This window comes from Phascolarctos cinereus, unplaced genomic scaffold (assembly GCF_003287225.1).
Source record: "Phascolarctos cinereus isolate Bilbo 61053 unplaced genomic scaffold, phaCin_HiC Scaffold_9;HRSCAF=440, whole genome shotgun sequence".
NCBI lineage: Eukaryota > Metazoa > Chordata > Mammalia > Diprotodontia > Phascolarctidae > Phascolarctos > Phascolarctos cinereus.
In genome coordinates this window covers 206,978,658-207,001,303 of record NW_027556402.1, presented here as the reverse complement: position 1 = coordinate 207,001,303, position 22,646 = coordinate 206,978,658, and the positions used below count along the sequence as shown (strand labels likewise).

The window sequence follows — 22,646 nt, the reverse complement described above, 5'->3', positions numbered from 1 at the left end:
CCAACCCCATTGCTTTCCTAGCTTTGCCCCTTTTCTTCAGGTACACCTTCCCATTTTGGTCAAGAAGACAAGTGTTATCTGGCTGCCAAGAAACAGCAGCAGCAGCAGATCAGTGAGTCAAAGAGGGAAGAAATGTGAGGGCAGGAAGAAGTTATGCTTCTGATTTCTCACCTAGAATACATCAGACCTCTGGCTCCCCTGAAGTTTCTATCTGGCAAAAATGTCTGGAATTAAGAGGTAGCCTATGGAAAACCTCAAGTTTTAGGTAAATAAAAGCAAACCAGTGAAAGTATAAATAAAATTTTTAATGCCTATAATTTCTTTTATACATCAATTGAAAAACCTTCACCTATATTTTCGGTATGTGCAAAAGTATTCTCGCACTCCAACGGCACCAGAAAGACAGCTATGTAAAAGGGTTTTTCGTTGGGTTTTTTTTTTTACACCTGATTTGTCACATTGTGTTCAAGACACAATGATTCTGAACAATAACCTCAAGGAAAATCTAGGGCTACCCTCAATTATACAAACATATTGCATCATGTCCACTCACCAAATGTTAGTCTGATACATTCAAACATCGATAATAAAACAACCAGTCTCTCTTCATATATTTATTCTCTCTCCAAGTGTGTTTTGGTCTCCTACTATACTTCAGAAATGTCCTGCAGCCACTTTTAAATTACAAAATGCAAAACAGAATAAAAATAATTTCTCAGAGAAAATCTCCAGATTTACATAAAAAATTAACAGCTTCTCATAGACAGGTAATCTGAGATACTCTAACTCCCACTTCTTCACAGCATACAGTCTTCTTTATCTAAGGCTGCCTGCGATATGCAGTACCCTGGCCTCCAAGTAGACATTACATTACATTTACAGTATACAAAGACAATTTCTGGAAGAAGCGTTAAATAGAAAGTGCCCTTACTTTGACTTAGCAACAGCATAGACAGTATTGTAATTGTGCAATCAAAGCCACACTGGGGTTTTATGAAAACTACTTTCACATTAGTAATTTCAGAAATGCTGCACCCATTATGGTTTTAGTACTTACTACATTCACAAATTAACCTTACCTAATAAAAAGGCACATTTTCAAATATTGAATAAAAATATCCCCAAATAAAAAAAAAGAATATACATTAAAATTAAACACTCAATGCATGATCCTTTATGAATAACAGCCTATTCTGGTTTCTTAGCTTTTCAAGGTACATGACTTTTTCGCAAAGTTTGACAGGCCGACTTAAAATGAATTTTCTGGTGAGTAGCAAACAGGATTTAGAAACAAAGTCCAGATGAATGTTCAAACCCCAAGGCCTCCTCGAACTGCATGAGTTGGTAGCTGAAGCACCCTATTGTAATACTGGTGTTGAGAGGGGCAAGACTGAAATCTGCCTCACAAGCTGACCACATTACGATGAGAGCTATGTTGTTCCCATGGACAAGGAGGAATAGTAACTTGACGCAATCAACCAAATCCAAGAGCCTACATGAGGGGCTTCTTTCTACTGTATGTAATAACTGCACAAAACCACTAAAAGTTCATAATCTAAAACAAAATGAAAGGCCACTAACAATCTGTCAACTAAGTCACAAAGTATTAGTAGCATACTATTCCAGAGCCTCAATATTTTACAAGTCTACATGGAAAATAAACAATAATCTACTGTGTAAGAGGAAAAAAGCAGCACAGAAGTGGTAAGGGAACAGGAAAAACCTCTGATGTCTTCTGGACCAGCTGCACTGGTCTTCTTTGTGGATACTGCATGGAAGAGAGAGGAAAAGGAGCCACCAGGATTTTACACCATCAGTGTCTCATGAATGCTCTAAATGGACAGATGAATGGATGTCTTTCTAGTGACAAAGAAAATGCATAGTTGTCACCACGTCTAAATGAGATAGGATCTTTCAAAGTTTTAAACTTTTAATGATGCAGCTCAGGCACTGGTGCCTGACTTTATAACTTCACCGCAGCAAAATGAATGTCAGTGTATTCATCGTTCAGAAGGAACTTGCCTTGAGCAAACTAATTTGTAAACAGAATCATCTGGCCCCATTAAGTGATGCTAATATAGGACCACAATCTATGTATTCGACAGGAGAGAAACTCACACAGGTTCTTTATTCTCTGTGCTTAATGGGAAGACTAAAAGGAAGGTCTGGGGAACCAAAGGATGGATACAGCAAGATCTGTTCAAAGAAATGAATATAATGATGACTGAGAATACTTCTAGGACTCCTCCACCCTACCCCCCTAAAGACAATACAGGTCAATGGAGAATGTGCTCTACGATTAAATGTGCCAGGCTTTTCCCTCTATAATGTTATTTCATGGTTCAATTCTCTTGATGATTTCTTGAGACTTAAGTCATTCTCTGGAAGCTAAAGTCTTCTTGCTGGAAACACATGAAAAAGTGGCTCAAAGCACATAACATATGGACTGGGGGATGGGTGGGATGGACAAAAATGAGTGAAATCACCCCTCAGCTTAGTGAGAAAGCAATGCTGGGGACAGACTTCATGGGCTTTCTTCACAGTGCATAGCTTGAAATAAAGGTGCAATGCCAGCAAAAGAGGTGATGTTTTTGATATAAAAACTTACATTTTGTTTAAATGATTGGTACTAGGTTATTTAATGCAAATTTTTAATACTGAGAGGCACTAAAAGTGCATCTTAGAGGAATGCTGAGGGGGAAACCAAGCCATATTTAGCTTCTATTTTAGATATAATGCTCCCAAATCTAATGTTAGAATAAAGGAACTCCTTTATTTAGGAATATTCTTTCTTCAATATAAAAGTGGATTTTTAAAAATAAAATTAGTCTACATAGTGACCTTTTCTACTTTTCCTTGGCTTAGAACCAGGGTAATCATAAGAAAGCTGTAAAGAAAACTGGGTAAAGAATATTCTTATATCAAGAGGCATAGCTTATATAACTCCAATATAACACATACATTTGTGATTGAAAATGCTCAGCATCCAATCCTTGGATAATGTGCAGTCCAAGATAATTCATTACTTTTTTATTTCAAATTCACAAGAATAGCAGCCATTCTGAAATTATGAACCCTATTCTATACTGTGAAATTATTATTTTAAGACCCCAGGATTCTCAAAAACATAGGCCAGGGCAGATTCCTTTATTGCTGGCAACATTTGTGGAAAAGACTGACATTACAGGTTACTATTCTTAAGAGAAGCCTATGACATGATCTTATTGGTTCAGGGATGTCCTACCCATATATCTGGGCAATAACTATGAAAACAGAACAATAATCCTCACTTGATTTTTAAGTGTCAAATAAATAACAGGTGACTAGCTAACAACTGGTGAGTGGACTCCCACATCAGTGTGCATAGCTCATCAGTATCATTGCTGGCATCTTTGAACAGCTCATTTCATATAAACATTCAAATGAATATTACATCTCATCTGCATTACAGATTTAACCCTGGCCAGTATTAAAAATAAATACTTTCTGTTCAAACCACAGCTTTGTTTTCCAGTGCTTCCTTTACATATCGCCTTCTCTAGTCCCCAAATTAAAACCAAAGGGAAAAAGGGGTTTTTTCCAGTCTGTAGAGTTCTCGATAAAGTGTTTTCTCCCAATGGTAAAAACCTGCAACTAGCGCAGTTTCATTTTCTTGGCTTTCCGGCGCTTGAGGTCCTCCTCTTCTCGTCTCATTTCTTCAAGGTCTTCTTGCATACCAAGTCTCAGGCTGTAAAAGAATACAAATAACACTCTTTTATTATGCCATGCAAAACAAATGCCCTCTTCAAAGGGAGGATGGAATGAAATTAATGAACCACACTGAGAATGCTAAATGGAAGTTCACTTGGGTAGTGGAGCTCAAGCGTCAAGCTGCCTCAGGAATGGCAGACAAACCATTTTGTTGTCAAGGGCCACCTGATGGAGGAGGTAAACATAACGGAAGAAAATGTATAAGTAAAGAGAGCTTATTATTCTTTTGAGAGAAAATATCATGTGACAGATTTTACAATTAAGAATAAGGACCACAAATCTTTTTTTTTTTTTTTGGTGAGGCAATTGGGGTTAAGTGACTTGCCCAGAGTCACACAGCTAGTGAGTATTATGTGTCTGAGGCCGGATTTGAACTCAGGTTCTGACTCCAGGGCCAGTGCTCTATCCACTGTGCCACCTAGCTGCCTGCATAAATCTTTATTAAATAAAGATGTTCCCCTAAATATTCCATCTTGTTTATTCTGATGCTCCTAGAAGTGGTCATTAACTCTCAGAAACAGGCTGGAAAACTGAGGCTTCACCCTATCATGAAAGCCCATGGGGAGTGGTAGGAAGAAAAGTATTTCTCTCCACTTTCACTAGGAGGATGAATACAATTAAAATTCAAGCATTAAGCATCCTCTAAGTTCCAGGCACTGCATTAGGCAATGCCTGAGGAGACAATCACTAACTTCAAGGAGCCTACATTCTTCCATGGGAATGGCATTCATAGATAAGTAAATACAAAATAAAATTATTTTGGCGGGGAAGAGCATGAACAACTGGGAGAATTAGAAAGGCTGAGCCTTGAAGGGAAATGTAGTAGGACTGGGTACCAGAGGAAGGGACAGGTGAGAAGGGAGGGCATCTTGGGCTTGGCAGACAGCCTGTGCAAAGGCACACACCTGAGAGAAAAAATGTTGTGTGTGGGAAATAATAAGCTGGCAGGTTGGTAGGGATGTAGAGTGGGGAGAGGGCAGGGAATAATGGGTGGAAATGTAGATTGGAGCCAATTGTGAAAGTCAATTATTGTTAAACAGATGAGTTTGTATTCTATTCTGAGGCAATCTAGAGCCACAGAGGAATAACATGGTCAGAACCGTGCTTGAAGAGTATCAATTGGGCAGCTCTTGATAAGATGGATTGGAGAGGGTAGAGATGGAGGTAGGAACATCCCCTAGAAGGCTACTGAATAGTCCAAGCAAGAAGTGATGAAAACATTAAGGTGGTTTTGGTCTGAGTGGAAAGAAGGGGATGAAAGTAAGATCTTGTGGAGGTAGAATTGATCGCTTGGCAACTGATTTAATAAAGAAAGGGTGAGGGTGAGAGACTCAAGGTTAATTCCTTAGTTGTGAACCTGGATAACTAAAAATGGTGGTGACATGTATTTACTTTTGAGCCAGAGACTCCACTGCTAGGCATATCCCCCAAGGAAGTCAATGACAAAAAGGTCCTAATACATGAAAATAAATATTTATAGCAGCACTTTTTTTGATAGCAAAAAACTAAAAATAAAGTAGGTGCCTGTTCATTGAGGATGGCCTATGATAAATGGCCAAACAAGTTGTGGTATATGAAAGTAATAGAATATTATTATCCTGTAAGAAATAATAAATACAGGGGCAGCTAGGTGGCGCAGTGGATAGAGCACCAGCTCTGAAGTCAGGAGGACCTGAGTTCAAATCTGAACTCAGACCAAATACTTGACACTAGCTGTGTGACCCTGGGCAGGTCACTTAATCCCAATTACCTAAAAAATAAAAATTTTAAAAAAAAAAGAAATAATAAATACAGAGAATCCTATGAAGATGTATATGAACTGATGTAAAATGAAGTAAACAGAACCACGAAAGCAATATACACAATGATAACAATATAAATTGTTGCAACTGAAATCAAACTAAGGCACAAAGCTCCAACCACAATCTATTTATTGGTAAGGCTAGCAGTTATCAAAAAGGGGGTATCAGCTCCTCAGCAAGCCAAAAAACCTGAAGTGAGGGCTGATAGGTTATTTTTATAGACAAAAGAAGGAGCATTCCAAAATCAAAAGGCAGCATCATAGATGGGAAAAACAATGATTGGTTACAAATCCTGAAGTATTGTAAACAGGAGAAAACAATATGATTAGATACAGTAGGAAGCGCTGTAGGTTTGGGGAACAATATGATTGGCTGGGAATTAGGAATGTAGAGCTAGCAACCTCTCCTACCACCCTGTCACCAGAAAACTGCTGACTAAGCCCACCTGCATCTTACAAGAATAACTAATAATATACAGACAACATACTTCCTTTAATTGTGCAAGTACAACTAGTGGTAGATAATAAGTTTTTTTTAATTTATAGGACAGCTAAACTTTTTAATTTTTTTTAATTTATTTTGATCAACAATCACTTCCACATGCTGTTGAGTTTAAAATTTTTCTCCCCATTCCTCCACATCACCCTCCCCAAGATGGCACACAATCTGATATAGGCTATACATATACACAACACCTAAACATTTAAACTGAATTCAGAGGAAAACTGGTCATTATAGGAAAGCTGAACTTTTAAAATTATGAACTTCTGAACTTAAAGAGTAAGGAATGAGAGTTTAGGTAGTTAAACAAAATGTCAGTGGTGATACACAATTTATCAATTACAAAAATCAATTTGATTTTCTCAAAATGTTAAAAATAACCGCCACAAAATAAAATTATTTTATGAGTAAAAGCTTCTCTCTGACTGGATTGTAAGCTCGAGGGCATGAACCCTCTTTATACTTCTTTTCCATCCTTCTTTTCAATCCACGTCCTCATAGTGTCACGTACAGGGGAAGAGCTTAATAAATATTTGTTAATTACCAGCAATGATCTCTTGCAATATGAAGTCTGTGCTCTAAGTATGAACATCAAGCTAGTCATACTGCAACAAGCAGAAAGGACTTCCATAGATTACTGGCACAACTGTGTTGTCTGATACATACCTCTTGGCTTCCTCTTTCTGTTGCTCTCTCCAACTGCTTTCCATGTAACGTAAGGCATAATCACTCTCATCTTTGTATCTGAAAATGAGAAATTAATGTTACAAAAGTAACTAAAGATCAACTATTTAACAAAATCACACAATCTCTTTTAAAAAAGTAAATCATGTCTATTAGTTGACTCGGTAAATACACATTTAGTTAGGTACTTAGGTACCCAACCACTCTAACATACAGATGTCACAATTTGTTTATCCATTCCCCAAATGTTAAGACATTTAGGTTCAATGCCTGTACTATTAAATTCTACTTTTCTATGATTTTAATTACTCACAGTTGACAAATACAACATAGCTGGATCTTTACTAAACTTACTTATTACGGTCATAGCCAAAGATTTCTCGAATATGTTTTGATATTTCTTCTTGAGGCTCTCCTTCATCATCAATGAAGTCTTCCATTTCTGAGTCATACTCCTCATCCTCATCTTCCTCAGGATACCGTTTCCGGGCCATGGGGGGAAACAGGGATCTCTGAGTACCTAGGCACAGAAAAACTATTATACTTCTAAGGGGATGGTAACTGTTTTATAATAAAATACAAAGACAAACCTTTTCCACATTTATTTAAGAATGTACCTATCAAATCTTCTTTAAAAGAAAGATAATTTTTCAGCAGGATGAGAGGTGCCCTCGAGAGACAGAGAGGGTTGACCAAGCCAGCCTCAGCGTAAAATAATTATTATTCAGTGATCAAACTATGTATTAGGATGTAAGCAAGTCAGCAGGGAGAGAATGAATCTATCCCAGCCCACAATTTCCTTCTACAACTCACCTGTGATTTATGTTACCACTTCATCCTGGATTCTATTACACTGCTCTCCAGCTATTTTTAATATGTATGTTTGGGTAAGAATCCTTGTCTTCTGCACCTTTATCCCTCCAGCACACAGCCAAGTGCTTCATGCTGGCACTCCGGAAACTCAACCCCCAGAATCAGAGCCCCAGTGGGCTCTGTGGGAGGAGCCCAGGAGAGGTATCTCTTGGGGCTACAAAGCTTTAAGTGCAGCAGCCAAAGCTTCTCCCAGAGGGGTGGCTTCCAAGGCACCTTTCGAGGCAAAAGTTAAAATCTCATATTGTTATCCATGAGGTTTGAAGCAACTCTGATGAATGAGCAAGATCATGCCCCTCTCCTTCACAAGCACATTGAAAAGAGACTGTACAACAGATCCCTAGCTATAGATGTCGATGTAGATGTTCCCCCATAGTGGGCAACACTCCCTTAGGGGTTCAGGTCTTACCTTGTGGGTATCCTGCAGGTCTGTAGCCAGGTGGAGGGGACCTCACCCCATTCATCATCCCATTGCTAGGCCGGCTGATAATATTCTTGGAAGAAATAGTTTCTGAAACAACTGTGCACCTGGGCTTCACAGGGGGGCCTGAGCCACTGACTGTCTGCCCAGGGCCACCCGCGCCACTCACGGGTCTCCCAGGCCCACCCGCGCCGCTCACGGGGCGACCCGGGCCACCCGCGCCGCTCACGGGGCGACCCGGGCCACCCGCGCCGCTCACGGGTCTCCCCGGGCCACCCGCGCCGCTCACGGGTCTCCCCGGGCCACCCGCGCCGGTCAGGGGTCTCCCCGGGCCACCCGCGCCGGTCAGGGGTCTCCCCGGGCCACCCGAGCCGCTCACGGGTCGCCCCGGCCCACTTGAGCCACTGACAGGTCGCCTGGGTTGGGTCACTGTCCGCCCTGTAGAGCCTGTACTACTGGCTAACCGGCCAGAGCTTCCTAAATTGCTTCTATAATGCCCACGGCCACTTGAGCCACTCACAGGTCGCCCAGTGGGGCCTGAGCCACTGATCAAGCGTTTGGATCCATTGGTCTGCTGTTCGGTTCCTGAGCTGGAGCTGCCACTGTGCCTCTTAGGGCTTGGGCTTAAGATGGGCCGAGAAGTCCCTATGCCTGGCCGCCCTGAGGTTGAGATAGAACTGTTCCCTGGCTGCTTGGCACCTGAATTTCTTGTCTTGTCATGTGGAGTAGAGATAGCCCCAGACTTGGAATGACTAGGATGGGAAGAAGGGGATTTGGGAGGCCTGTGCTCATTGAATTTTTGAGTCCCACGAACCACAGTCTTTGAGATCCCTGTGCCCATAGAATGAGAGCTGGGGCGGGACTTCTCTGCTCCATTAAGCAAGAGGTTGTGGCTTTCACTTGGTGAGTGCTGGAAGCCGTCTCCAGACCCCACTTTGGTCCTCTCTCCTGGCTGGGGCTTATTGGACGGCAGTCTCATGGGTTTCTCACCGGCTGCAAAAGGTCTAGATTTTTTCTCAGCACCTATTTGGGGAAGGTGGCTCCCCCTGGAAGAGGAATGTTTGTCCCCGGGACCTTTGTGTCTTGCACTAACACTCTCTTTGGAGGAAGGAACCTTTTTAGGCATAGTTGGAGGAGCTAGCTTTTTCTCTCTCTCAAGTATCCTTTTCTCTTTTCCTCTATCTATGTTTTTGTGTTTTCGCTCTAAGAATTCTTTTTCCCTCAGTTCTTCTGCAGTCCTGGGCCGTTCCTCTATTTTCTTTACTACTTTAATCTCCACAGGTTCGTGCTGCTTTTTCTCAGCCAGCCTGAGTAAGTCTGTGAAGTTCATAGGTGGAGGGGCACTTTTGAGGGGGGCCTTTGGTTTGGTTACAGCCTTCAGAGGAGGTTCCTGCTCCTCATACTCTTCTGACTCATCATGCTCTGACTCTGTCTGACAATATTCCAAAGATTCTGCTTCTTCCTCATTCAGAAATTCTTGGTCTGCTCCCTGGCCTGCAGGTCCCTCGACTACCTGCTTCCTCTTTGACTTCTCTTCAAGAGGAATCCCATCATAACCGTAGAAGTTGTCCTTTGTCCGCTTCGCCATGGCTCTTGCTTTTTTGTCATGCTTTAGCTCAATGCGCTTTTTCACCAGCTCCTCCTTTTTCCTCTTTTCCTCTAAGGCTAAAAATGATATATAGGAATATGTTAACAGAACAAAAGACAACTACTTGCCATTTTGAAACTAGAGAAACAAGATTCAAGCTATAACTTCACAGACATCTAAGAATTGAGTAAGAAAGTTATTCTAACGTATTACATGTCATTCATTCACATAATGAGTAGGTTACACATGGTTTTCTATATGACGAAGCACATGAAAGACTTAGTCAATCAAAACAAAATGGTTTAGCAAGCTGATTTCACAAATTAACTCAGTCTCCAAGACCCTTCAAGTTAATCATTTGCCTTCTGAAGGAACTATGACTATTTCTTGGACTTCATGGTCACTAAGATTTAGTGTATCTCTTAATTGCTTCATTGACTTTATATCACTATATGTTTTACGTTGCAAGTAAAATCAAGTAGATTGAGTTACAAAGCTCTGAGCACTATCAGTTTATTAGTAAAGTGTAAATTTAATAATAAAGAGGTCAAGGCCTTCTTCACCAAGCCCAAAGACCTTAAGGAGGAGAGGCAGGCAGCCTCTTTTCATAAGCATAGGACAAAGAACAGAAATTGGGAGGTAGGGAAAACAACAGAATTGGTTAAAGGAGTTACAGCATAATGGGGGCAGGCCTAATATGACTGTTTAAAAGTCTAGAATGTAGGCAGGTAACCCCTCTTTCCACCCAATGTTGATGGATATTATCCACTTGAATCTTGCAGGAATAACTAATGGTAGATAAATTTCCTCTAGTTGTACAAAAACTGCTAGACAAAATATTTCCTGGAATGGCCCCATGCTGGCCGACAAAGATAACAATACGTCCTGGAATTGAACCAGTATAGTTAATGGTACAGAAGATGACAAGTTTCCTTGATATGAAATGATTTGCAGGTAGTACTGGGATAACAATTCCCTTTGAATTAAAGTATTTTATGAGAGTACTGGACTTTTGAACTTATTTCAGAGTTTTTCTTCAATTAAAAGTGATTGATAAGAAAACAGAACTTTTGCATTTTAATGGAAAGACTTAACTTCTGAACTCATGAGCTTCCTCATTTAGAGACAGGGCAAAGGGCTTAGACTGTTATACAAAATACAGAACAGAGTTATACAAGAGAGTAAGTTACAAAATAGGATTAATTGTAAAAATGATGCAGAGTTCATTTGATTTTCTCATCTAGTTGTATGTTTTAAGAACACAAAGTACATCATGCCCATAGCTAGTCTCAAAAGAAGGCAGTTCTCAGCAAAAAAAAAAAACAAACAAACGCATTAAGCTGAAATATAAGACAGGGAGAGCCATGGTCAATTGGGCACAGTCTCTGGCTTTAAAGAATTTATAATCTAATAAGGATCACAGGACAAGCACTAAAATCCTTTACACCATAAACAAGAATGACAAGAACAAACAAGTACATTAAACGGTAAGTACAAAAGAATTGTGATAATGAGAGAGCTGAGGGCAAAATGGGGAAGCACCTTTTTTCCTCAGCTCTTCTTCCTTCCGCTTGAGGAAAGCTTGCACTGCTGCTGACTGTACACCCTTGACTTTGGGATCTCTTTTAGGAGGACCTACTGCCAAACTGTATCTTTTCTGAAAGGAAAAAAGGAGAAGTTACAATAAGCATGCTGTGCCTCTGAACCATCCCCTAGCCCGTTTATTTCCTAAGATATCTGCTTGTTTATATAATAGGAGGTATTCCATGCCTGAGTTGAATGAGCAGATTCTGTCCCGTATTTGGGTGTTTCTAAAGACAAAAACAAAATGAAGGGAGAACTTCATATTTGGATCATTCAGGACCAGCAACAATTCAAACTTGGGAAATCTGGACAATTTAGTGTTTGCTGTAACTTTTATTTGACATCTCTATTTTCTGACATTCCCCCCGATGATGCTACGACTATCCAGTAACCCTCACTGTCCCTCTGCCTGCTTCCCTTCCACTATGACACACAGACACAACTTTTCTAAGCATCCATGGCTTCCTTGCAAGATTCACTTCAATTCTACCTCTAAGCCTTTTCCTCTTCTCATTCTCCAAAACAGTCATTACACTGAAGATAGAGATGGGCAAGGGCAGGATATGTGAAGTTCCGCTATATGAATACTTACTAAGCTATTTTAAAAAGCATGCTTTGATGTATTTAAGATCCTAAAATCATATTTTTTAAAAACACAAATTTAACAAATCTCTCCCCATTCTGGATAGAGGACTCATCTTTAAATACTTGAGGGTCTTAGGTAGCAAAAGGAGAAGGCAAATAATTCACTAGACCAGGGGTTCAGAACCTAGCATATGCATCCTGGGGCAAGAGAAATTTATCAATGGAGAGTACTGTGAATATCTGGCAAACAACTATATTATCCTATCAAGCTTAATTAACCCATTTATTTATGTGTAAATGCATAGTAAACTCTAGAATTTATTTCCCTTTGTACTGAAAAGGGAGGATGGTGTTATGGTACAGTTTATGCAAAGGCAAAGCAGTATGGGTATTGAAAAAGGCTTGGGAACCCCTACACTAGACCCATAAGGGGAATTTCTTTCTAGCAGGTATTATGTAATGGGTTCTCAGCCTCTAGAGTTCTCAATAATTAAGATTCCACCTTTCAAAAATGATAAAGTTGCAAAATAAATATTTCCCTATTACTTTGCTTCATTCCTGGAAAAATGTACACACAGTATAACTGAAAGATAATGGCCAGTCTGAGTTGAATAGAGACATTCAAATTTGTCCTTGGCTTAAGATAAGAAAGAATACTAAGAAAAAACTGGAGCTGATGACCATTTCTAACTGCATAAAGATCATCTTTCTTTAGGCTTTTAGGATAATGAGTGAATCCTCTCTGTAAACTGAGTTCTCTACAGTTCTGATAAAGATTCTATTTCAATTCAAAAAATATTTCTAAAGCATCTATGTGCAGGGTTTGTGCTGAAGTTAAATATTAATTTGCAAAGTCAACTGCCTGACTCTTAGCCAGGTTTATATTTTACTTCCAAATGGCTACTATCCTTCCTGCTGAATGCCTCACCAACTTAGACAGATGGCATTTCTTTGGGTTTTGATTCTTATGCAATACAGTCATGAAATGACGAAAACTGAGATAATGTTTATTTGAATTACTAAAATGAAAACAAAATGTGGCACTCTCATTGCAGACCTATGTTAAATATCAAACTAATCACTATACGGGCCTGGGTTTGAATTAGCTCCAGGATTATCCCATATCTCATTCATGGAACTGTATCAGATGAGAGAAAGAGGTGAAATGAAAAATATTAATAAGGGAGCAAGTTCAACGAACAGGAGCAATCTCAAGTCAGAAGTGCCCAGAATGCCTGGGGAGGAAAATCGAAGGCTCCATTACAGATGCATGTGGTACAGAGAACATTCTGAAACAACTTCAAAGTGCCTGGTCAGTGAGTTCGTTCATGAAGCCAGACCCAATCTCAGCAGCACATCGAGTGTAACGACAGCAATGCCACCAGCACCAAACAACTCTACCAACAGATATCCCAGCGGAGGTATCCACGTGGTTATGCTGAGTCCTCTAGTACTTCAGGCTTCCTGAATTCACAGCAAAATGCTGTGGCGACCGTGGCAGTAAAGTACTAATTAAGTAACCAGTATTTACTTGGCCTGGCCCTCTACTGGGGCAGCAGCTAGGTGGCCCTCGAAGAGCATGGAACTCTGATGACCTGAGTTCAAATCTGGCCTCAGACACTTACTCACTGTGTGACTCCGGGCAAGTCACTTCACCTTGTTTGCCTCAGTTCCTCACCTACGAAATAAGCTAGAGAAGGAAATGGTAAACCACTAGGTCATCTTTGCCAAGAAAAACCCAAATGGGGTCACAGCCCTAAGTGGGGGTCACAGAGAGTTGGGACATGCATGAAATGACACAACAGCAGCCTTGTACTAGTTTATGTGGAATGTAAAAAGTATAAAACCAGCCCCAGCTCACAAAGAACTTAAGAAACTATTATAGGGGAAGGATGAAGGGTGAAGACTTTGGGGAATGTGAGACTGGGAGATTCCCATCCCTAAAACAGAAGGGCCATTAGAGTGGCTGTCTCCCAAGAGAGAACTGAGGGTTGATCTCAACTGACTGAAGAATCCTTCCTGCTTCAATATTCCCTAACTCTAATCCTCCCACTCCTGGCCCAGAAGCGGGGCCCTCAAGAGGTCAGAACCTAACCTGAACTAGACAGACAAAACAGCAAACTTCCTAGCCTTGTTCCTGTTCGCTCTTGTCCTATACTCCACCATGGTGGTAGCTCAGTCTAGCAGAATGATGAGGCCTCCCCAGAATGGACACTTTCATTTTCTGGTGGGAAAGAACTCAGGCTATGATTATACGATATGCATTACACATCCAAATCCACGTCTCTTCCCTCTTCCCCTGAGGGTATCACCACCCCTCCAAGTGTCACAAGTTCTCAACCTTGCTAGGCCCCTGCCTGAACTGCAAATGCTCTCCTCAAAGCTAACCGATTTGTCTTATTACCAGGCCAGACGGCTTCTTCCTGACCCTCTGAAGCATCCGTCACCGTTAACAACCTTCTCCTCCTGGATCCTTACCACGTAAATAAATTGTAATAATTTTTCAGTCACTACCTCCAAGTTTTCATCAAGATTCCTTGTCCATTCAATCCTGTTCACTTTTCTTCTTAAATAGTCAGTATGTACTTCCAATGAATGAAAAACTATTTAAGCGTTACAGGCCAAGAACTAGGCTACCCTCTGGGGATACAAAAGCAAAGGCAGTTACAGCCCTCAAAGAGCTCTCATTCTAATAGTGAGGGGCAGAGAAAGGGGCACTCTGGTGCTGAAAATGGCAAGGATGATCAGTGGGGACCACAGCAGACTGGCAATCCTTCCAAGAACATCGTGACAAAGCTGAATATTTGCTAATGGTTAAAAAACAAACAACCCCCCCCACTAGACCCTACCATACCCACTAACTATTGTCCCATATGTCTCCTCTTTTTTTTCAGCCAAACTCCTTGAAAAAGTCATTAGATCTGTCCTCTAATTCATCTCCCTTTTCACTATTTTCTTAATCCTCTGCAATCAGTCGTCCTCCCTCACTCAACTGCTGTGCGCTCCGGTGACACCAAAGAGTCTCAGACTTCGTTCCTCTTCGACTTCACTGCAGCATCTGAGTGCTACTCATTTGTTCTCTCCTTGCATATTTTCTCTTCAGGTCTTCATCACTCAGCTCTCGCCTAAATCTGATGTGCTGAGTCATCGGTATCCCTCCTACTCTGTGAGCGCACTCCAAGGTTTCTACTTAAATCTCTTTCTGGATGACCTCATCAGCTTCCAGGTAGGTCCAGTTGTTCCCTCTATGCAGATGACTTCCAGATCTATCAATCAATCTATCCATTCCTAGTTTCCCTCCTGAGCTCCAGTCCCACATCAAATGCTTATTGGACATTCAAAACCGGATGTCACCTCAAACTCAACACAGCCAAAACAGAACTCCTCTCTTCCCCCAAACTCGCCCCTCTTTTGAATTTCTTTATTACTGTTGAGGGCGGCGCTATCTTTCCACAGTCACATCCTCCAAGCTCTTACCTCACATATCAAATCTACACTGCCGCTTCTTTCATCTCTTTCTCTACAACCTCTCCCCCGGCCTACTGCAATGACCTCCTAATTTGGTTTCCCTGCCTCAAGCCTCTTTTCCATGACTGCCAAAGTGATTTTCCTAAAGTGCAGGTCTCATCATGACATACTCCACTCCCCTCAATTCCAGAAGCTCCATACTGCCTCTAGAATAAAATATAAACCCTTTTCTTTGAAATTTACTTAAAAAAACCCCAAAAAAACCTAACCATCAAAAAAGAACATTTTCATAATAAAGAAAAGTCTACACAAAACCATAAATCTCCATTTCACCCTGCTTGTTTTTATAAAAGTATATAATTCTACATGTTAATTTTAAAAATATCCCTGTCTGTGCTCCCTTCTGCACATTTTAAAAAAATGTTACAATGACCCTCTTTTCGGGGGGCACCATTTATTGCTACCCTGTCTTCCTCTGCCCTTACCCCCAATTAACTGAAAGGGAAAAAAAACCAAACCTTTACAAATAAATGAGTATAGTCATGCAAAATGAATTCAGAGTAGCTGATGGGGTGCTTGTACTTGGACCCCAATTTCTCCCTAGTCTCAGAAACACTGTCTCTGGCAACCACTTCCCAGCCCAAGGACGCTGTGCCTAGCAATTACTTATGCATGGGCCCCAGCAAGACCCTTCTCTCTCCCTGGTACAGCTATACAGAGCTGGGCTGCTCAGGCCCCAGCCCTCAGATCATGTCTCTGGAAGCCTCCCAATTCCTTAGTAAGTTCCTGTCTTATGAGAAAGCTTTCCCTTGTTGCAGAGCATTCTCTCATCAAGACAGAGGGAGAGGGATGCCTTGGCCAGGCCAAGGAGTTTTGTCCTTGGCCAGCCCAAGGACTCTTCCTCCTGCCAGACTCCAAAGATCCATACCTCTGTCATCTCCCTCCCTGTCCAGTATACTCCCTGTACTTTCTCATCCATAGTTCCCAAAGACACCTGGAGGGGCAGCTAGGTGGCGCAGTGGATAGAGCACCCGCCCTGAAGTCAGGAGGACCTGAGTTCAAATCCGGCCTCAGACCAAATACTTGACACTTACTAGCTGTGTGACCCTGGGCAAGTCACTTAACCCCAATTGCCTAAAAAAATCAAACAAACAAACAAACCAAAGACACCTGGACCTTTAGATTACCTCATCAGTGTCCCTGGCATTCCTTTCTGATGCCCTTTTCCATATAAACCCTACCTCCATCCTCAGTCTCTCACAAGTTCCTTAAGAATCCTTGCCCACTGAAAAGCGTAACAATAAATCTTTGCCACCTTGACTTACAGAATGCTTGAGTCTGTGAATTCATTCCAGACAACCCAGCCTGTACTCCAGTCTTTGAGGGGTCTCAATCTCTCACACCGCAACATAGCCATGTCCAAAATTTTATGTCTCTGTTTATTACCTTCCTGTCTGAGAGTGGTTACTAAGCTTCATCATATGGCTTCCAGAAGAAACATGGTTGGTCACTGCTTTGATCAGAAATCCTAAGGCTTTAAAAATTGTTTTTCTTTATTACTGCTGTCTTTGTATAAATTTCTGTCCTGGTTTGCTCACTTCACTGTGTCAGGCCATGCCATTCAGGATTCCCTGAAATAGTCTCTTTTGTCATTTCTTTCAGTACAATATTATTTCCTTATAGTTATATCCCACCATTGGTTTGGCTTTTCTACAACTGTCTAAGAGACCTTGAGATCCAAGCCACCCCCTGTAGATAGTAGTTCTTTTATTTTTCATGCTTTTTAATATACCCTCTTCAGGATCAGAAGTTTCTTTTACTTATGACTATTTCCTCCCTCATACTATCTTCCTCTTAATACCTTCACCTTACTTTCCTGCTTTTTTTCCCTTTGAACTTTAAATCTTTTAATAGCCTGGCTTTTTCCTATACCTTTCCAAGTCTTACAGCACTAGGTGATTTAGCTATACTGGCTTATTTTTGACGTTCCACACATGAAAGATCCTCCATAGTTCTCCATGCCTTTGTACTCGGCTAGTCTCCCATATCCACACTCTTATGGCTGTAGTACAGCTGTCAAAAGCAGAGAGAAAAATGTTATCAACAGCAAGCTTGCAGGCTTCGGATGCCTCCGAAGAGAATTCCTCAAACTACCATAAAGTTTTTCCTTACGCTGAGTTGAAATCGTTTCCTAGAAGCTTTCACTGTCCCCCACCCCCTACAATGGTTCTAGTTCTGACCTCTGGGACCATGCAGAAGAAATCTAATTAGATTCTTTTCAGAGGGATCTAAACCACTACTTTATAATTACTAAGGGTCTTTTGGTATGGGAGGGGGAGAGGATGGGAAGACCAGTAAGACATAAACCAGAAATGGGAAATTTCATAAGTTTACTCAGTTTTAACAGGTTTTTTTTCCCTTAATAAAAAGTCTGACTGGTTACATCATCTTAGAATCAACTGTTATTTTCTTAGCTATCCACTGGGAAATAATTCAGGGTACCTAATTTTTTCAGGCATGATGCAACCCTGTCTTTGTTTTAAGAATTTTCTCTCTCTTTAAAAAGGTGGGGGGGGGGGAGAAGCAGAGCTATTTCCTCTTGGAAAGCTTTGTTTTGTTTCTGAAGTCAACCGCGGCAGTAACCACTCCCCTCACAACCAACTGTAAAAAGAAGTAATGTAACATAAGGGTCTGAGGAGTCTGTGCAGGTGTTTGAGACAGCTGGGCACTCGGGCCCTTAAATGAAACTATCATTATATCTTGGTTTTAATGTACCAGGCCAGTCCCTTCTAGTTATCTCTGAAGCTAGGCACCCCCCCCAAGAGCAGACCCTGGCAATCAGGATTTGTAGGCTTTAAACTTCATGGCTCTGTATATGGGAAGCTTAGGGGTAAAAACAAAATAAAACAAACCCAAACCAAAAAAAAAAACCCACCAAAAAACCCAACCAAAATCATGAAGGGAAAATTACAGATGAAGCTCTTAGCTTAGTACGTGGCACACAGTAAGCTCTATATAAATGTTAGCTCTTATTGTTCTCATTATTATTGTAAAGTCAGAATTTTAGAGCTGAAAGAGACTTCAGAGGACATCTAGCACAATTTCCTGATTTTACAGTGAAGGCATCTAAGGACCAGAGAAGTTAAATTATGCTTAAGTTACACAGTGAGTTAGTAGCAAAACTAGGTCTCCTCTCAGTCCAGGACTTTTTCTACTCATATCATCACCAGTTAGTCACTCAAGCAACTAATTAAGACAGGCCTATAATATTTAATTTGAAAACTGGATCAATGGACTCTCCAGTATTAAAGCCAACAGTTTTGAGTGGAAATATAGAGCCATTTTACATACAAGATGTGTTGTTTAGAAAAATACAATTCCATTCCTTGAACCTTTGTATTGACTTAAAAAAAAAAGGAAGTAAGGTTTATTGGACTCAATACTACCTATCTAGGAAGTTCATACAAGGTGAAAATAATCCTATTTCCCGAGATTTATGATTTACAGCTTTGACCAGCAGAATTAATAGTTTAGGAAAAGGATTAATCACAGCATTTCAGAAAAAAACAAAATCAAAAAACAACTTTGTTTTAAAAACTGATAGGTAAGATTTGGGGGGGGGCATATGTGTATTTTTTTTGGCCTTTTTTTTTTTTGGTGAGGCAATCAGGGTTAAGTGACTTGCCCAGGGTCACACAGCTAGTGTCAACTGTCTGAGGCTGGATTTGAACTCAGGTCCTCCTGACTCCAAGGCCATCGCTCTGTACACTTCCCCACCTAGCTGCCCCTTATATGTGTGCTTCTAAAAATTATTTGGTCATTGCACAATTCTCAAGAGAAATTTTGGGGGCCCTCAAAGGTAAAAAAAAAAAAGTTAACGACAAACTGCAAATTACAAATTGTCTTTCAGATAGAGACGTAGGGTGCTCAATAAATAATCAGCTGATTTGAACTAGCACTGATGTTTGCTTTCTATTCCTGATTACTCAAACCACAAGTATCACCATGAGCTTTATTACAGTACACCTGGGTGATGAGCACCACCAAAAGGATACAGAAATGGCCAATTTGTATCCTTTTGGTGGTGCTCATCACCCAATTTGTATGGGAAAAGATAACAGCTGACACCCATGTTTTATTCTTCCTTGACTGAGCTTTAAGACTTTACCTATTCTCACAGCATGCATTCAGTGAATCCTGAAGAAGTAAGAAACACTGGCTAGATTTACAAAGCTTGCCATAAGAACACTAAAACTGCTAGCTTAAAATGTGTCCTAATCACCCAAATATTGCAATGACTTTTTCTTTCCTTTGACCTCACTGAAGTATCTGACACTGTTGGGATTCTCTCCTTCTTTGGGTTCAGGCAGGCCACAAGCCTTGCTGGATCTCCTAGCTTTCTCTACTGTTCCTTCTCTGGTTCATCATCTTTCCACCCCCTTAAATGTGTACCTCAACTATCAGCTCTACACAAATTATTTAAAGCAGCTAAGTGGTTTCACGGGATGGAGTGCTGGACCTGGAGTCAGGAAGACTTAAGTGCCAATCCAGCCTCAGATTCTTGCTTTTTGAAGGTCCCTGGGAAAGTCACTTAACTGCTCCCTGCCTCAGTTTCCTTATTTGTAAAATGAGAATAATAACACCTAGATCCCAAGGATGTTGTGAGGATAATATGAAGTATTATTTGCAAAAAGCACTTTGCAAATCTCAAAGCGCTATATAAATCCTCACCACTATCATTATATTAGCTATTTTCAGCGCAGACCTTGCTCATGTTCCCCCCAGATCTGTTCTTCTGACGTCACTGTCAGCAGAACCACCATTCACTCATTCTCACTTAATCCTCCCCTGAAGTCTCACCAACACTCCTTATTCCCAATGCTGCAGGTCCTTCATTAACAGCCACAAGAACTGTCTCTGACTCCAAACACCACCGCAGCCACTGCCACCACCACCAGCATTGCTGCTGCTGCCCTCCCCCACAATATTCTTCTCATTACTGCCAAACAACTTCCTAACTCATGTACAAACATGGGCTTACCACTCCTACTTTTTAATGCATACCAAGCAAAGTTAAAACTTCCTTACTTGGTTAAGCAGTAGGTAATGTTTTTGCTTCAACTAGCATGGACTCCTCACTGTCCCCCAGATATTTCCTGCACGTTCTCACCTCAAGTGTCTTGACTCATGTATTCTGTGCCTGAAGCAGCCTACCCTCTTGCCTTACCGGATTCCCCTCTGTGCTTTAAAGCACAGAACCCAAATGCTACCTCCTCAAAAACAAGAGTAGCAATTTTCTTCATCAAGGCATCCTTTATTCTAACATCTGCAAAGGAAAAGCCAGTGAGCTCTTTACAAAACACTTCATCTGGTTCTTACTACAATGCTGGGAGGTTGGTGCTAGTGCTCCCACTTTACCGATGAGGAAACTGAGGCTGAGAGAAGTTAAGTGACTTGTCACACAGTAAATGGAATTGAACTCAAGTCTTCCTAGATTCCAGATCCAGAATTCTATCCACTGCCACCCAGCTACCCTATATCATTATGGGAACGAGTAACATGGTTACAGCAAGTTGAGCAGGTGTTCTACCTAGAGACAGCAAAGTCCCATAGGAAGGACAATTTCCCATAGCTCAGGGCCGACATGAATCGAACCTACAAGATTCTACGGTTACAAATGAGTAATTACTTTTCTCTCCAAGGAACTCATGTAGCACTTTCTCTTGCATCTTTTTAATGCTCTTACCTATTTTTTTTTTTATCACGGCTAATTGTGTCTGTATTCTATTCCAGGGTAAGATGGGATGGCCAGGGCGGTTGGGTACTGTCTCACCTACACTTTTTGCCGTATATTCAGCACAGAGCTCTCTGCCCACAGTGGGTACTTAGATGCTTGTGGACTCCAAAAGCTGCTTAATTTTCCAACAAGTTTCTCACTCCTAACTCGATTAAATGTACTATTTACATTTCTTTTGTAGGCTCAGCAGAAAAGGTGACAACCCCGGGGTGGGGGGGAGCTCATCATCTTATTGGCTGCTGCATCAGAGTGGGAGGGAACGCAAAAAGTGAGACCCAAGCCATCCCCGACTTGCCACCAGCAAGCCTCGGTTATCACGCGACCAGATGGAGACAAAAAAAAAAAAAAAGCGCATCAAGCCAGGGGCATAGCAAAGCCACCCATCTACGGATGGACGAGCATTCACGGAGTGCTTGTTAATGAGTCAGACGGTGCTGAGCGCTGGGGGTACACGCGGAAAGAGAGAACAAACTTCCTGTCCGTCTTTTCTCTCTCCGGGAACCTTTAGAACTTCGCTAGCAGCCCCCGACTCCAGAGGAGCCCGGAGTTTCTCGCTGGAAGCAACTTGGGAGATGATGCCCCTTTCGTTTCATACGGAGACCGGGGAAGAGGACCTGCCCCAAGCAGAACCAAGGCAACCAACACTTAGTAGGAGCCTTCCCTCCGACACCACTGTCCCCCCGCCCCCGCCAGCGGCCCCAGCTGTGTCCCCGGCCGTTAGCAGCGGGGCCGGCGCCCGGCAACGGCCGGGTCCCCCCAGCTCCGAGCACCCCCTGCTCCGGCCGGGCCACGGCCGCCCCTGAGCGAGCGCAGCGGCTGAGCTGCCCCCCCGGCTACCCTCCCCCCTCCCCGCGCTGCTGGAGGCTCCACTTACCGGGATGATGTTGAGTCCCTGCTGCTCCGACGCCACCATCAGGATGTCCCGGAAGTCCATGGTGCCAAGCCTTGTGGACGGGCCGGGCCCGGGCAGCACGGAGGCTCGCGGGCGCAGCCGGGCGCCCGGGCGGCTACAGCGGCCCCCTGAGCTCTCCAACCCGCGCCCTCCACCCCACGTCTACTTCCGGCGCCTTCCAAATTTGGAAGACCCCCTCAGCCCGCACTCTGCCCTCCCCCGTTCCGGGGCAACCTATAATATTTCAGTTGCGTCACCCCGTTTCGTGCGTCACTCGGGGGAGCTTCCGTACTCTGCGCCGGATACACGTTAAAGAGGGTCAGGTGACTTTCGGCCTTTGGCGACAGCCTGAAGGGGCGGGACCAAGCCTTTCGTGGACCAATGAAACGCTACGGCTGCGGTTCAGGGGAGGTGAGTGAGGAAAGTGGTGCACAGGCGTTCTGGTCTGCGGAAATTGGAGGGGAATCTCCACGGCTGTGCCGGCTTGAGCTTCGCTGTTCGGTCCGGCGGAATCGTGGGCTCCGGTGGTGGTCTTGCTGGGGCCGCGATCCGAATCGGCTGCAGTCGCGAGCTGAACTGAACTGTATCTCGAGGAGCCCACTTAGATGACAATGGTTGCGCGCGCCTACCGGCTTCACTCCTTCGAGAGCCGTACCGGCTTCACGTTTGCGTTCGTGCGCTGTCTTAAACTCGCGTGAACCTTC

The 22,646-nt window shown here is 42.3% G+C and overlaps 1 protein-coding gene across 1 annotated transcript; it reads right to left on the bottom strand.

The window, feature by feature from the left end:
* Nucleotides 1-284: 284 nt before the first annotated feature.
* SPTY2D1 (SPT2 chromatin protein domain containing 1) lies at nucleotides 285-22,442 on the bottom strand. Its single transcript, XM_021005383.2, has 6 exons — nucleotides 21,925-22,442; nucleotides 11,159-11,273; nucleotides 8,017-9,693; nucleotides 7,092-7,257; nucleotides 6,720-6,797; nucleotides 285-3,727 (listed from the first exon to the last, which is right to left on the bottom strand). Exons 1-6 carry the CDS (start codon nucleotides 21,982-21,984, stop codon nucleotides 3,634-3,636), a joined length of 2,190 nt encoding a protein of 729 aa, XP_020861042.1. The 5' UTR covers nucleotides 21,985-22,442; the 3' UTR covers nucleotides 285-3,633.
* Nucleotides 22,443-22,646: the final 204 nt, after the last annotated feature.